Source organism: Embiotoca jacksoni, unplaced genomic scaffold, assembly GCF_022577435.1.
Source record: "Embiotoca jacksoni isolate LCO1_2020_lvr unplaced genomic scaffold, fEmbJac1.0.p SCAF_10, whole genome shotgun sequence".
Taxonomy (NCBI): Eukaryota; Metazoa; Chordata; class Actinopteri; family Embiotocidae; genus Embiotoca; species Embiotoca jacksoni.
The window spans coordinates 12,140,807-12,158,198 of NW_027185230.1; the positions used below are offsets into that span (position 1 = coordinate 12,140,807).

At 45.1% G+C, this 17,392-nt stretch overlaps 1 protein-coding gene across 2 annotated transcripts in view; it reads left to right on the top strand.

Moving 5' to 3' along the window:
* The window catches only part of gfra2b (GDNF family receptor alpha 2b), a 72,280-nt gene that overhangs the window by 24,883 nt on the left and 30,005 nt on the right, over positions 1-17,392 (top strand). For both annotated transcript variants that reach the window (XM_069167074.1, XM_069167083.1), the window contains exon 3: positions 8,011-8,088. In XM_069167074.1, the coding sequence (XP_069023175.1) occupies positions 8,011-8,088 (78 nt within the window). The remainder of the gene's footprint in view (positions 1-8,010; positions 8,089-17,392) is intronic.

Consider the following 17,392-nt stretch of genomic DNA (forward strand, 5'->3'; position numbering starts at 1 on the left):
AAACACTTAAAGGATCAATAGGTGCGATAAGGAAAACGCCGCCAGCGGAAAAGCGTTCTTCATAACATTTTTCACACCTTCATTGGACCTGAGCGCCGCGCTGCCAGTTGCCTGTGTGTGTGTGTGTGTGTGTGTGTGTGTGTGTGTGTGTGTGTGTGTGCGCGCGCGTGCCTGCAGGCTGAAATCACTGTTATAGCTTCATACATAAACAGCTGCTCTGTTTACCATCACTGCTGCTTCACCCCCAGGCTGGATTACCTGAACACACCCTCTCTCTCTCTCTCTCACTGCATCGCTATTAACATATGTGTACATACACACACACACACACACACACACACACACTCACACACACACACACTCACACACTCACACACACACTCCTCTCCTCCTGACACACTCTCCTGGTTTTCAAGGTGGTTCACGTGTCTCGATAATGAAGCTCCCGGTGAAACGGTGTTGTCATTAACCGTGTGGCTGAGCAGAACATTTAAACGAGAAACATTTGCTTTCGAACGACGTCGGGCTAATCCTGCTCTTCACATCGTTGTTTTTAATCTGAACGGAGTCTGTTTGTCCGACGCGGGAACATTCGAGAACCGCGTGACCGCGCGGACGCGACGAGTTCCCGTGACGCACCGCTGACTGGATGAAATCGGACTTTGATGTTCGAAGCGGGGTTGTTGTTGTTTTTTGTTGTTGTTTATTTTAACTCCACAGCGGTCCGTGACGTGACGCCGAGAAAGACCCTCACCGCTCGGAGTAATTTACTTCTGGGCTCTATGTCCTCGTGTTTCCCGCCATCACGGTGCTGCTGAGTCAGCGATGTTCTGCAGGGAAACCGGAGGCCCGGCCGCGTTTCTAACAGCGGCTGCGGGTTGAATCGCCAGGCGCTTTCCGCATCGGCCTCGTGTTTTTTCGGAGCCGGAAGCTACGTCCACTTTTATTTACGAGCCCGTGGGTTGAGACGGGTCGCTTCACGCTGCTGCGACGTTTCCTGCGCCGTTGCAAAATCGGTTTCGTCTCAAATCGTCGGCCTGAGCGGGACTTTAACCGACTGCTGATGGCGTCCGAACGGAACAGTTTCGTAACAGTGGAGTCGCTGCTGGTGGAGGTTGTTCTGCAGGACCGGATTCAAACCGAGCGGCGACGTCACCCGTCGGGTTGTGAACGGCCGTCGTGAAGCCTCGAGTTCGGAATGTGGCCGACGCCGTCTTGTGACCATATTTGGACGAGCCGGGTGGGTGGGAGGAGCTAGCGGTGGATTTGACTCGATCCGATTGTGATTGTAAACCCGGCGATACTACGTCCCGCCTTACCGATAGCCGTAACCTGACAGCACCACAGGCCTGTCAATCAAACAGAGACGCACCCCCCACCCCCCCACCCCTCCAAAAAAAACCGCCAATGACTTAATTAGCATTTCCTCCAGTAATCCAGTCACAGTCGGGCTTCCTCCGCCGTGTGAGCACATGAAGGTCGTTTTCTAGGGGGATGCAAACAGCAGCTCCTGCCCGGTAACCACAGCCACGGAGCAGCACTTCGGCCACAACCTCTCCCTTTTTCCTTTAGTATTCCTTTCATCTCCCCTCAGCATCAATCTGTGGACAGAAATAGAGGCACGCCCCCCCCCCCCCCCCCCCCATTTGGAGACGTTGCTACTTTAAAGAGATCATCCCTCTGCAGGAGTCAAAAACACCGCAAACACAATGAGCTGCGGCAGCACCGACACATACGTACACGAGGATGCGGCAGGTGTAACACGGGAGGTTTACGGTTGATCGGTTGCCGTTCTGTCGCTGCGGCGGCGGGCGGCGGCCCCGCTCGTCTCTCCGTGAAGCATTGTTTTTTTTTTGTTTTTTTGCTCCGTGAGAGTCGAAGAGTCTGAGTAAATGAGTCGAAGCTCTCCGGGAGGCGATGATCTCAGCTCTGTAACTACAGGCGGGATGCTGTGTCAGTGGATCAGTGGGAGGGCGCGTCACCGCTAAATGCCAGACAAATGCTCACGGGGTGGCAAATGATTGCAGAGAGAATTTAGGGCAGTGTTGATACCGGGGCCGCAGTAAATCAGCAATACTTTGCCGGCATGCTAATGTGTTGCTCAGAGATTAAAGACAAAAACACCGAATGAGCGAGGAGCTGTGGGTTGGGTGGATCCCCGGGGCTGAGCTACAGAGAGCTCCTGCAGACGGCGGTTTGGAAGCGTCGAGCTGCACGGTTGAATGCGGTGCGAAGCGAGCCGAGCGTTTACCTGAAGGATAGAAGGGGGACATGTTGGCCGCCATAATCCTCGGCCCGGTTCCCGTTAAAGGTAAAAAAAAAGAAAGAAAGAAAAAAAAAGGGAAACGAGCTCTCTGGTCAACTGAAGTGACGCTGAGCTCGACAGTCCGCATTTAGTGTTTGCAGAGTCGTGTTCGGACTGCTGCTCCGGTCGAAAGAAAATTAAAAACATTCATCAGCGATGAACACACCGTGGGCGACGCTTTATGCGCCGATATTGAGATCGTTTGTATCGGTGATGACCAGATGAGTCAGTGAAGCGCTGACGGTAGATTTATTTCCACCGAGGAATCGCGAACCTGTTGTGGCCAGAGCACGTGTCCTCAAACTGGTTAAGAAATATTAGTGTTGATATATTTCTGATGTTTCTGATTTTTGTCAGATAATCAGTTACCTTGTCGAATGAAGAACAATTCTGATTTGAGTGTTTGATTAAGCTCCGGTAAACCAGGGTTGCCGCAGGTTTAAGTTAATCCTCAGTTTAACAAGGTCTGCAGCAGTTTTAGCTTCAACTTGAGTTAAACCATGTCTGTGGCAGGTTTAAGTTAAATCTGAGTTAAGCTGGGTTTGAGGCAGGTTTAAGTTAAACCTCAATTAAACCAGGTCTGCAGCAGATTTAACTTGAACTTGAGTTAAACCAGATCTGTGGCAGGTTTAAGTTAAACCTCTGCACACCCGGGTTTTAAGGCAGGTTTAAGTTAAACCTGAGTTAAACCAGATCTACTGCAGGTTCAAGTTAAACCTCAGTTAAACCAGGTATGCTGCAGGTTTAAGTTGAACCTGAGTTAACACAGGTCTGCGTAAGGTTTAAATTTAGCCTGAGTTAAACCAGGTATACTGCAGGTTTAAGTTGAACCTCAGATAAGTTTGTTACAGGATTTAGCATCTGGTTCAGGCTAAACCGTAGAGGCAGTTTAACTGAGGACGCAGCAATTGAGTTTAAGTGATCATGTGACTTTGCCCGAAACAACCGAGGTTTAAACCCGCCCTTAACGTTAAACCACACCTGAGCTAGAAGACAGTGGAGTTCAGTCTTCGTAACAATAATGTTTATTTGGGGAGGAAATTAATTTAACATGTTGGTTGGAGCTCAAAGATTTCATATGCCGACTTTTGGTCAGTTTTTACACTGAGTGTAAACAGCACTCGTTTGTTTGTTTGTTGACAAGAAAACAAAATATGATTTAATTAGCACTCGTCGTATAGCTGGTTTAAGCTGAAAGGGCTCGTCAATAAGCTCATATCTCAGCAGCTGCGGGCCGACCAGCTGGACACAAGGAAGTAAACATCACGTAATATGTCAAAGGCAACACAATGTTTACACACACACACACACCCATGGACACACACACAGCTGCAGGCAGCTGTTGGCCTCTGGATGAAATGCCGACTCTGTCACTAACGTGTCTGAAGATGTTGTATTTTTAATCTCTAAATGGAGATGTGTCTGTTTAAGGCTCGACGTAAACATCACAGGACCGACTTCAACCGAACAATTAAATATCGTACTATTAGATGTACAAAATTAAATTACTCAATGTATTCATCTAAATGAAAATATAGGACAATGAATACATATATTCTTTGGGGGAAAAAAAGTACAAATTGTAAAATTCAAATTTCTTAATTAAACATTTTATTCAAATTATTTTTGACGGCAATAATCAGAAAACACCTCTAATACCGGGGCCGGTTAGACTGGAGGGACTGGTTAAAGTGGTCGTCGCGTCTGGGTGCGTTTGATTTTGCCGGAGTGCAGAAGCCCCTGCGCTTGTGTACCGTCAGCGCGGCGGCAGCAGAAACAGGGAAGTTGATGATAAGCTCCCCCCGCCGTCTCCCTCTGTCCCGAAGTGACACTGAGCCGTTCTGTTTGTCTTCGTCGCTGCAGCACAACGCAGAGCAAAATATCTGATGGAATCACACAGGAACTGGAAAATACAATCAGTGCAGTGTTTCATGGGCACAAGTGAAGGAGGCGAACCTTTCGCAGGGCAGGTTTGGGTTTCCACCATCTGCTGTTTTCAGAGGAAATGCAATTCCTCGGTAATTATTTTTGAACGTTTTTACTCAACATTACCTCCAGATTTATGATACGCTGCAGGTGTAAATAAAATGTATGCCTCTGCGATGGTGACTTGCTGCAACCGGAGCTGCAATCGATTTTGGTGGTCAAAGGTCACTCAAGTCCGTCTCATTCTCGTGAACACAACACCGTGTGGAGATTGTGGCTGTATTTTAACATGTAATCAGATACTCAATAGGTGAAACTAATCTCGATGGAATTTCTTCAAATTCGGCACAAAACGTCCACTCGGCCCCAAAGATAAACTGGCTAGATTTTAGTGGTAATAGGTTCTGGTAACCTCATGGGGTCCTCCCACCCTCATGAATGTGATATCTCAACAGCGCCTTTTGGAAAATGTCTTCAAATTTGGCACAAACGTTCACTGAAGGAAAAACCTATTTGATTTTTAGGGTAAAGGTTAGTTACTAGTTTTTCTACCATCTCTTCTGAACGTTATATCTCAAGAATGCTTAAAGGCATTTTCTTCAAATTTAACCGAAACGTTTACTCGGTACCAAAGACGAACCGGTTCGATTTTGGTGGTCAAAGGTCACTCTGACCTCAAGTCCGTCCCATTCTCGTTGAACGCAACACCGTAACTGAAGAACAAAAGGGGAGATTGTGACTGTATTTTAAAAAGTGATCACATACTGAATTGGTGAAACTAATCTCGATGGAATTCCTTTGAATTCGGCACAAATGTCTACTTGGTCCCAAAGATAAACTGGCTAGATTTTAGTGGTAATAGGTTCGAGTAACCTCATGTCCTCCCATCCACACGAACGTGATATCGCAAGAGCGCCTTTTTGAAAATGTCTTCAAATTTGGCACAAACATTCACTGGGACTTAACGATGGAACTGATTAGATTTTGGTGGTCAAAGATCACACGAAAGTCATGTCTGTGACATTTTTGTGAATGCAACACCATAACTGAGGAACAGAAGGGGAGACCGTTGGTCTGATAGTGAATTGAAGTGAACTGAAATGAATAGAAACTGTAGCTTCTTTGCAGCAACATCCAGATTTGAAGCATCGTCTGCTGTCATGGCAACAACTTTGTGTTTTATAAGAGTCGGATTCGTTGGACAAATTCCTTCAAAGGAAAAGAAAGCAAGTGACTCAAAAAACTTTCCAGAGACCCCCCCGGACAGGCTGAAGGTTCTTGAAGACGAGTGGAAGAACGTCAAACTGAAACAACCATCGTTAAACTTCGCCTTTGACACCAATTATCAACCACTTACAATGCAGTACGGAAATCGCTCCTCAGGCAGCCCACAAGAGGTCAAAGCCTGGGAGTCCCCACCAGTCAGGAAGAACTAAAGAAGCTTTATCAACAAAGTCCAGCTGTCTTTAGAGAGGACTTAGAGAGACCACGACCTGGAAGATTTGAGACTTGAGTCAAACGAAGAGTCTCACTGATCTACTCCCTGCAGCTTTCCAGCAAACCTGATTTCCACTTGAATCAGTTAAAATTTTCAGTCCGACTGAAAGGGAACACGAAAATTAGCTTGCTGGAAGCCTCGGAGCCACACGAAACCACATGAATGGGCAATACAGCAGGTTGGAATAAAGCAGAATTATCCTCCGAGTGATCTGTGGAGTCTGCAGATCGAGCCAAACACAGCTCATTTCCTGTTTCTGGCTGTTGGACTACCCGCTCGGGTTTCTCTCGGTGATTTACAGTCGCGGGCGCTCGGCGGCTTTTGTTTGTCATCTTTGATGCATTTTCAGAAGCGAGCGCTCGACGCTCTCTGGCAGCCGACCAGAAAGTTGTAGCGGGTGAAGCCGCGGCGGCGTGAGAAACGCTGACAGCCGGCGCTCGCAGGCCTCGGCTCAGCATGGAGGATGTTTAAAGGACAAATTACTTCGTGATTGATGGCGGCAGAAATCTGATGAACCCGCCGCCTCCACGATAAAGGCTGTCACACGGGGCCTCGCACTTAGTGTCACAACAAATTCTCATATTAAATTACTTTTTTTGGGGGGGGGGGGTGGACAGATACGAAAAGAGAGATCTGATGATTTATTATATCTGGTAGTGGATATTTGTTGGGGTTATCTACTTTTTCTTTTTCGACAGAGGGAGGACACTCACTGATTCTCATCTCTGATTCATATTTTAAATCAACTTCTTCCTACTGTAAAATGCTGGAAAAACAAGCAGTCTAATCGTTAAAATGTGTCCGAAATCCTGCTTTAGTCTGCCTCACTGGATGTAGACTGTTGGTATAAACGTGCGTGCGAACGTGCCACCAGGCAAATTCCACCCGACGCTATTTTACGAAGCGCTGCATCCTTGGCTTAGCTCCGCCCAGGACAATTGTGATTGGTTTAAAGAAATACAAACAAGTGTTGTTGTCGTCGTCGCCTCCCCCCCTCCCCCGGTAGCATAATGAGCTACGAGCTTGGTTGCAGACAGACAGATGTTCTCCAATGCCACCACAGTGAGGCTGCTTCCGCACACGCTCACCGTTGGAAATTACATCACCAACGCGAGATGTCAGCTGATATTCTTAATTTATGCAACAAGTAATTCCGACCCAGCTGATCTGGTTGGTCAACTGTACAATTGGTAACGAGCTCAAATGAGCGTAACAGCACACCGTGCTCATCACGAGAAAATATCACTCCGCCTTCTCAATGGGAATATATAATTGGAACTGAATTTCATACAATATGCAATATAATGTTGTTTTTACTTGTTATGGGTCTATTGAATGTGACCCATTTGGCGAAATCGGGTCTCTTCGGGTCCTTTTTTTTGTCGCTCCGTGCACCCGCACCGTAGTCGCGCACTTACAGTAAAATCCTAGCGGCGGCTAGCGTGACCGGTTTGGTTTTGACACATAATACGGTGCTAAAATCTTTAAAAAAATGCACGAGTCCAAGTTTTTCAGTGGATTTCTTACTTGCGACGAGATTAAGCTCGCTAAGCAGTTCGGTGTTTCTATGTGCTGTACCTAATCGGTACTCCTCGCGGATCTCTTCCCTGTTGCTAGGGTCGTCGCCAAGGCTCGGCCTACTTCCCGGCGTGGTAAACACTGCACGCGTTGCGCTCGCTTCTGCTGATGCCAGTTCTTAGTCACACCCCCATGTGTTGCCGTGGAAACGGAGATCACACTAACAACAAGTTGTGTGTTTTGGGTGCGAATTGCCCCACAATATGAATACATTTTGATTAGTATTAGTTAGTTTGATTATTTAGTTGGTAAATATATAGATATAGATAGATATGTAATCACAATATTACACTCGGGAGGGGGGGGGGGGGATCTCCTGTAATATTGCTTAATTCACTTCTGTACAGCCTGTGGGTGTGAAGTCCAGCACAGGCGCAGCACCTGGACACGGTGGAACAGCTGTCACCTTGAGAGTGTTTACTTCCCGACAGACATGTGGAGTGATTGAGGTTTTTCTTCCGTCTGGCACAGAACCAGGAAGTTCGATTTCACAAGCGTGTTTTTGAAGCTAAAATTGAGTCGGGCAGCTTTTTTTTTCCCCGCAGCAACACTTTGAAGGTAATTTCCAGGAAGATCTAAATGATCCGGTGTGGAAGCTGCTGTTTGTTTATCTGTTTGTTTGTTTGTTTGTTTGTTTGTTTGTGCGTGCGTGCGTGCGTGCGTGTACCGTCTGAACACTTTTCTGTCTTCTGTCGTCTTTCAGGTGAAGAGTTTTACGAGACGTCTCCGTACGAGCCCATCCATTTCTCCGAGGAATTCAGACACGCCTCCATCATCTCAGGTAACGCTGCCGAGTGTGCGTGCGTGTGTGTGTGTGTGTGTGTGTGTGTGTGTGTGTGTGTGTGAGCAGATTGAACAGACTGACACACGCTCATCAGCAGCAGCGACTGCTGATGTGTCGGGGAGGGGAACTGAGCGGATTCCCCGCTGATGAAGACGAACTGAACAGCTCGGCCCGCTCGCTCCATCTGTGAGTGCGTGAATGAATGTGTGTCTTTGTAATTACGAGGCTGTGTGTGTGTGTGTGTGTGTGTGTGTGTGTGTGTGTGTGTGTGTGTGTGTGTGTGTGTGTGTGTGTGTGTGTGTGTGTGTGTGTGTGTGTCTGAGTGTGAGACTCTCTGCAGCTGAAGCAGTTCTTTCACAGAAACCTATTTTCCTTCCAAAGTTCGTATGTGCTGCAGCATAATGTTCTCATTATTTGGAGGGCAGAGAGGAAACCTGTTCTCGCCACAGATGTACCGGCCTCGGTGTATCAATCTGATCAGGACTGCAGCTATACCGTTATTTTCTTTATTGATAATTCTGCACATTTAAAAAAAAAAATTACAAAAAAAAAAGTCAATCAATCATTTGGTCATTTCAAGATCCAATTTTTTTCTTTTTTCAAAAGATACCTATCAGAACTTCGAACCTGAACTTTAAATGTTGTTTAAATGTTGTTGCCTTTAAATGTTTGGTTTTTTTTACTCGATTTGATGTCAAAGTCCCACACGAATAATTAGAATCGGCTTTATTGGACGTAGTTTATGGGTCTGAAAAGTGAGGCCAAGGCTGAAGTGCCTTAAGCTGCGATACCACCGCGGGCCATTAGGGGTCTCCAGTTCAACTAGTCTCATAAAAAAAGTCAATAAATATTTTCCTCAAGTAATTTTTGTGTTGTTAGCTAAAGTCGATCCTTCCTATTAGTTTTCGGGCAGTCCATCTGAACATTTTCCAGTCATTAATTACAATTACAAGCTTCAAAAATATGTGTTTTGGGGGCGTGTTTATTTGATTGACAGGCCCTTGGTGCAGTCAGGGATCAAACTGCCAAACCTTAAAATTAGTGTGAAACGGCCATCCCCAAATTATTTGACTGAGATTTAAGCCAATTAAAAAAAGGAGCCCAAAACCTTCCCCTCCAAAAAAACAACATGTTTCCCATGTTTTCTGCTTGTGATCGCATGTATGACACACGTTTACAACACGTTGCAACATGCGATAACGTAGCGGAAACATGCGGAAAGGTTTTCACCCGGGAATCTACATGGGCTTCACACATTAACACCATGAAAATGTTAAAAAGCCACACGTTTCACAGTACAGTATGTGTTCACGAGTTTTTGCACGTGAAATTTCATGTGGTTTTTCCAGCCTGGCATCACGGCAAAGCGTGAAATAGACACGCCCTCCCACTACAGCAAAACGTGAGATAGCTACGCTGTCTAGGCGTGAAAGTTACACATTTTCCCCTCGTGGACGCTAGGTTGTTTTTTAACGCAGAAAGGTGGCGTTAGAGGTTTTATTTCTACGTTTAACGCCAATAACGGTGTCTTCTTCTTCGTTAGGTGTTCTGTTAAACCATGATTTGACTTAAACGGTAACAGTGGCATTAAATGAACGGAAAAAAGACCATTAAAGTGTTAATGGAAAAAAATTACTTGTATGATAATTAATGGTGATCGTGACTCAGCAGCTGGTGTTCTGTCACATTTCCAACGTGTAGGGAATGAAGAGCAGCAGGCTGACACAGACTCGGAGCTCTCTGGCGAGCCTGAGTGTGATCAGGTGGGTTGGAGGTCCAGTTTGTTGCTCAGTGTCACAGCCGGAGACTCCGCAGGATCCCCGGTACGCATTAGTCTTATCTGTCCCTCTGCAGCAAGGAAGCTTCATCCATAAGGAAACACACTTCCGGAAATATGAAATAAGTTCCAAGTCACACAAAAAAAACACACACTTCAATAAATAATAAAATACGTTTAGTTAAACATGTTTCGGCCTCCGTCGGCTGCATTAAACCTGCCGCGCAACACGCTGCGACGGCTTCACGCACGTTTCTGAGGAGTGTTTAAATGTCAGGGGCCCCGAGCGATACATCATCATTTATGCTCTGTGTGTGCGCATGTGTGCATGTGTGTGTGTGTGTGTGTGTGTGTGTGTGTGTGTGTGTGTGTGTGTGTGGTCAAACAGCTGTGAAATAGACTCGCAGCTCTGTAAATTGGCTTCTGCTCTCTCAGATTAACACAAGTACAAACACGGTCAAAGCAGGAGAGCTGCAACCAATGCAACTTCAAAAGCATTTTCTGTCCCTATCTTTGCTACCCACACACACACACACGCACACAAGCACACACACACACCTACACACACACACGTACAAACACAAGCAGGGGGTGTTGCTGTGCAGGTGTTGTGTAACATTTCAATTATTTCCAACACCCAGCCGGGGACTCCGGCAAAAAAAAAAAAAAAACACAACGTCGACGACAAAACGGGCGCGTTCGGCTCGCGCACGCGGAGGTGAGCGGCGCGGCGGCCGGGGCGGCGCGCGGCGGCCGATTCCATTTGTTATCGCTGTTCGCAGTCAAATCACCTGTCGACTGGAGTCTGGAAGGCGTGATGTGAAGATCCGAGGCGAGAGCGCCTCCAAATGCGCCCAGTAGATAAAGAGAGAAGGAGACGGAGGGAAGATGGAGGGAGGGAGAGATAAGAGGATAATACAGAAGTGTGTTAAATAGCAGTGGCAGAAGAAAGAGAGCTGGAACATTAAAGTATGTTTCAGACAAGGGTGTCACAAATTGATTGGAGGGAAAGGGTAGGCGTGACAGCGTTTGCGAATGTAGAGCCGTGTGTGTGTGTGCGTGTGTGTGTGCGTGTGTGTGTGTGTGTGTGTGTGTGCGTGTGTGTGTGTGTGTGTGTGTGTGTGTGTGTGTGTGTGTGTGTGTGTGTGTGTGTTTTTATGACAAAGGGAGTTTGGAAAGTAGTGAACTGTTTACAGACTTGAAAAGAGCAGCAGTGAGAATATTTCAGGGGTGTGAGTAAAGCCAATAAGAGCTGTAATCGTTAGAATTATAGAGGCAGCTCCAAATCTGATGAGGGAATTTAAATGCCATTATCGAGTGTTTCAAGGTTTCCACCGTCCAGTTTTCTGTTTGTGTTTTTTTCACGTGAACACCTATTTATGTCGTCACTTTAAATCCCCGACTTTTCTCTGCGAGGTGTGTTTGTTTGGACACGATGTAACGGCCCCACGAGTCCTCGGTGCAGCAGCTGATTTTCATTTTTCATTTTTGAGCGACCTCCGGTGGTCGCGTGAGACCACGTCAGTCGTTCTAGCAAACGCATCTTCCCGAAAAATGTTATTTTTTCTGTTTACGTTAAAGTGGCAGTGCCCTCTGGTGATAGGACTAATTACAAAGAGAGAACGTAAAGGTTGGAGATATACAACAGACTGTTTATAGAAACAGGAAGTAGCCTTGGTTACAGATTTAGAGCAGGCTTGCCTCCATCTTGGCAGCGCCTGACTCAGCCGTACTACCGGTTGATCCAAAGTAGCCCCGCCCCTTAATTCTGCAGAACTTTAAGCCTTAATACAACTCGAACTGAGTTCTATGAAAACAAATTCGTACAGTTGTCATCAATATGAATATTAGCTACAAAAAAACAAAACCGTTTTTTTTTTTTTTTTTGTGCCCGGGCTGCAAACATGTTTATTTCTGCTGTACAGTTTTAACACTGAGGTCTTTGGGTACTGACTTGCTGCTGGAGCCTAAAGTGGACATTCGAGGAACTGCAGCTTTAGGTACTTCCGCGCTGGCTTCGTTTTTCGGCCCCCTCGGAGGTCACCGCTTGAGACGCTCCCGCTTTCTAACCGCGTGTTCGGGTTGGTAACCGTGAACACATTGACGTTAAACACTGAAATTATCAGATTCGCAGATTTGACTTCAGAGAAGCATCATCTGAACTCGTGGGCTCTGAATTCAGGGATGTTTGCTTCCTCTTTGGAGCTGCACAGTCCAAAGAGGCTCAGGAAGAGAGGAGAATACACCTGAGGAAACGAGGAGATAAACTGAGGAGAGGAGAGAAAACAAAAGACGACCAGGAGGAGGAGGAGAGAAGACAAAGGGGAGGAGATAAGCCGGTACGAGACATTGGAGATGATAGATGATAGGAGAGAAGAAAGGAGAAAGGATTTGAGGAAACAAGACAGGAGGGGAGACAAAGAGAGATGAAATGTGATGAGAGGAGTCTCAGAGGGACCAAGTGGTGTCCAATAAGGAGAAAAGGAAAAAGATGATAAAGGAGAGAAATAAAAGGAAAGGAGAAGAGGACACGAGGAGGATGAAGAGGGGCGGTGGGGGGGGGGGGGGGGGGGGGGGGGGTGTGACAGGTGAGGAAGGAGGAGGGAGTACACGAAAAGCCGAAGAGGAAATGTGATACGAGAGCTTGGAAAAGCAGAAAGCAGAGGAGAGGCGATGGCAGCAGAAAAGAGAGCAAAGCAGATAATCTATCCACAGGGGAGAGAGGAGGAAAGCGTTTTCCTCCTGACGCAGCTTCACCGGTGTGGGTTTGGTCAGGATGTGGTCCTCGAGGCGGCCTCGAAAAACACTTTCCTTACATTTACTTTGGCTTCGGTACTTTCGCTGCCTCTCGCTTCGACGTCGCAAAGACGCGAGGCGTTGTGTGTAGCTGACGAGGTAATGCTGTGAAAGAATGGAGTGATAGTGTTGAAGGGAAACGCTGAAATCAACTGAAGTGTTCACAGCAGCGGACACTTTGGCTCCTAACAGTGCGCCTGAACTGTCGTCGGTGCTTCCACTTCGACGGAAATTTCAACTACTTTTACTACTTGCACATCGACTTCACTCATCTCTGACGTTTCAACTGCTTTCAGTGCGTTTGTCTCTTTTTCTACTTACACTTCAACTGCTTTCATCTTATACTCTTTAAATGACATTTTAGTTTTTCATCTCTTGCTCTATTGACGTTTCAGCTGATTTCATCATATACTCTTCGAATGACACTTCAACCGCTCTCAGTGCATTCCTCTTTTTCTTTACTGACACTTCAACCTCTTTCACTGCGTTCGTCTCTTTCTCTATTGACGTTTCAACTGATTTTATCATATACTCTTCAAATGACACTGCAACTGCTTTCAGTGCATTCATCTCCTTCTCTAATGACATTTCAGCTGCTTTCAATTTTAGCCTATTTCTTTTCAGTCATTACGTTTCCACTTCTTTATTGACACTTCACATCCTTTCAGGTCTCAAGTCATCTTAATTTTTTTTTTTTTTTTTTTAAAACACCAACTTCTCTCACTGTCAGAGCATATTTAATACCTATTTTAGCTGCCACTTCAACTTCCTTCAGTAATTCTACTTTGACAACCACTTTGACTTATTTCAGTATTTAGTATTTATTTATTTATTTATTTATTTCATTATTTTGTATTTAGTATTCAGTATTTGACTTATTTCAGTATTTTCAAATACAGTGTTATTAAATTATTATTATGTTATTATGTTATTAAAGTATGGTAAAAAAATATTTCAAATTATTTTACTACTGCTCGTTTGACAAACAAACTCAAACATTAGATGTAATATTTCTGAGTTTAAACTGCAGATTACGTTCGTACATTTTGAGGTCAGATTGGAAATGACACCACGATCTGATAGAAAATATGTAAAAAGCAAGATAATCACAAAAAGCCATTTGATTTTGATTTTAATGGGCTAGATTAGGATTAACACTGGCATTATGATTTGGATTAGCACTTGCATGAGGATTAGCCTGCTGCTACACGATGCATCTTGAATACAGTTTCACATGCAGTGTAATTATGTTGTCTTTATTTGGTGATGAAAGATGCCCAGAATACACATGAATAATTTATAAAAGATGAACAAACATTGGAGTTTAACGAAGATTTAACTAAAAGACCACTTCCATAAATTATTTAACCTTCCTGCTTGGGGGAAAAAAAAAAAGGTAAACATAGCGGGTGACATGTAATGACAGCAGTCACACTGTATTGATTTCTTTCTCTTCTGATATTTCAGCTGCTTTCATCTCTTATTTGACTCTGGTTTCATCTTTCTCTTCGGCTGACAACTCAAATACTTTCACGACTTACCCTTCAAATGACATTGCAATTCCTTTTAGTGGTAAGACATGATACTTCAGCTGCTTACATCTCTTTTCACTGACATTTTATTTCGTTTTCAAACCCTTTTCAGAGCGAAAATTCACGACGAGAAGAAACTTTGATTCTTATTAGATAGTAGCTCCTCCAAATGACTGAATTGCTCCGGTGTTGTGTCGGAAAAAGATGGAAAAAATTGACAAAAGAGGGGAGATCTTGCGTGTTAAGGTCATGACATGTATATGCTCAACTTCTCTCAGCTTTCTTGCCGATAGCTGCTGTTCTGAAGCCTCGACTTTGGCATTTTGTCCGTCGCCATCTTGTTATTTTCCAGCCATATTTGGACGAGCTGGCGGAGGAGTGAGGACATTATGCGCCCCCCCCAATAACAGAAACCTGAGTGCACTGTGCCTGTTAATCAAACAGCCCCACCCCCAAACATAGCTGTGTTTGAGTCCTAATGTCTAATGAATGCTGGAATTATTTTCAGAAGGAACCACCAGAACACTGCAGAAAGACGGAATTTATCTAACGACACAATAATGACTTGTGGAAAACATTTACTGACTTTGTATTTCAGGAGAAGTTGATGCTTTTTGAATGGGAGTCCATTGGAGCCAGCCCCTAGTGGCCCTCATTGGTATTGCACTTCTGTCTTGGCTCCACCCTTCAAACGGTAAACTACGTCCACTTTTATAGACAGTCTGTGGTTGTGTGTTAAAATGTAATACTTCTGTCATGGTATGCAGCCCTTGTTGTCATGGCAGCAGTAAAGGCTATTGGAGTTGCTTTTTTTGTTGTTGTTGTTTTTTTAGCCAGCCCCTAGTGGCCCTCAGTGGTATTGCACATTCAGGCCCTTCCGCTCTTGCTTCAACTTTTCATGACCCGGAAGATACGTCCACTTTTTGTGAAGACAGCTCCAAGTCGTTTTTTTTTTTTCACCCCGATTCGGATCGGCAGGCGTAAAAAAAATTAACATGTAAAGTTCCTCCTCAGAGTCTGCGGGAAAACACGGTGGAAACATAGTTTTGCGGGGTCGTTTTTTTATTTTTTTTTATTTTTATTTTTTCTTAAAAGGTGAATCCGGCAGGAGCTTCGCTGCAGGCGCTCCCGAAGCGCTCGGCCCTCCTGCGGTCTGCAGAGCGTTTTTCTAACTACAGAAGAGCGTCTGGCGCTCCTTCGCAGCCCTCGGTTGTTCCTCACGTCTTCCCTCGTTCTTTTCACAGCCCGACCTGTTTCCCCTCAACCGCAACCCCTCTATCCCCCCTCTCTCTCTCTCTCCCTCTCCCTCCTCCGACTCCCCCCCTTCGCCCACCTCCTCCCTCCGACTCTGCTTTTGACCTTGTTAGATCATGTCTCCGCGGTGTGTGTATATATACATCTATTACGGACACTGGGGTACACAGTGTTTTAATAAAACATCATGTGAGCGAAACGAGCGATTGTGTGTGTGTGTGTGTGTGTGTGTGTGTGTGTGTGTGTGTGTGTGTGTGTGTGTGTGTGTGTGTGTGTGTGTGTGTGCGCCCCAGGGCAGGGCTTTGTGTGTACATCCTGTTGAGGCTGTGTGTGAGAAAGATAACAGGACAACCCAGGGCAACTCTCTAATTGGCCCGCACTCTTGCCCCGAATACTTGCTCCCGTTCTCTCTATATATATATCTGCTCCCTTTCAAACTCTCTGACTGCTTGTTCGTCTCCTTCTCGTTCTCCTCCTCCTCCTCTGCCTCTGCTGTTAGGTAGTGCGAGCCAGGCGATGCATTAAAGGCAAAGAGAGGAGGAGGACGAGGAAGGGGGACCTCGGAGATGACGCCTCGGGTTGAGAGGGTTAAACAGCGAGACTGGCTCGAATGAAAATGCCGCATTTAAAGGAGAAATGTGCCTGTTCGAAAGCAGCTGTGGATCCGGCTTGTGTCAACACACATTTAGAGCTTCTCTTTTCAAAATGTGCTGTTTCCACATAAAGGATTTAAAACGCAGGCAGCCGAGGTCCTGATTTCAGTTTCTGAGGTCGGTTTTTGTCTCCAGTGGTGGGAAATATGCTTTCCTGTGTGCTTATCTTTAATTCACGGGGCTCTTTTTTTCTGCTGTTTGTTCACAGCTGATGTTCAACTTAAAGTGCGGTTCAACACTAATATCCACTTTCTCCAGTTCGTCAGCTTCTCTTTCTCGTGTGGACGGCGGTCGAACAAATGCAGATGTCCGAATTATTAACGTGCATATGCCCACCCCTTCTTCTCGGGTCGAGTAGCACATTATGAGTATTTATCACAGACGGATGCACGGAATATCTATGAAACTTCACAAATTCAGCTTTCCAAAAATGTCAGTTCCTCGTCTGAGTATCGAAGCATTGCAGAGAAAACCTACTTTAAAGTTGCATGAACACTTTACCGTTGTTACACTCCGCATGCACGTAGCACTGCGTCCATCTCCACCACGCTACGCTTAATCAAATAACTCCTTATCGCTTCATAACGTGCTGCATATCAAAATAAACGGCAGAACTGGCCCTTTCTGACGACACCGCTCGTTTCTCTGTACGACGAAGCGATTTCCAGCTAATTCGGTTTTTAAATCACAGCTGACCTTCTGTACCGTCTCCAACATAGAGGTTGACATTACAGCCCACTTTGTGTGAAAAATTATAATAACAACGAGTCATACAGCGTCCCACAAACGTGGTTCAGGTAATGCCAGATTGTAGAAAAATCTCATCTACGCAATTATAAAAAGATATCTCTCCCACCAATATTTTATAGTGAGACATGTAAAAACATAACAATTTCAGGAGACGAAATTCTTTCTTTTTTTTTATATAAAGCCTAATATAAAAACAAATCTCTCAGTATTATCAAATTAAATGATGAAAGATCTGAAGAGCCTCGACTGTCCTGAAAAAAAAACAAGATATAAAATGGTTAGCCCCAACAATGACCAAAACAAAAAAAATTGCCCCGGGGGTTCGGAGGCTTAACAACTTATCAGCTACAAATATGAGAGAATTAGAAGTTTATAAGTGCTGCTGTTTTTCTGTGAAAAATAAAAGTATCTTCCCGGGCACTTTCACACGTCAACATGAAAACAATTGTTCGTGGTTAATGTTTTTAATTTCACTGCAAAACAAAACAAAACAAAAAGTCTTGCAAATTGAATTTATTTAATGTGGAAGAAAACATTTT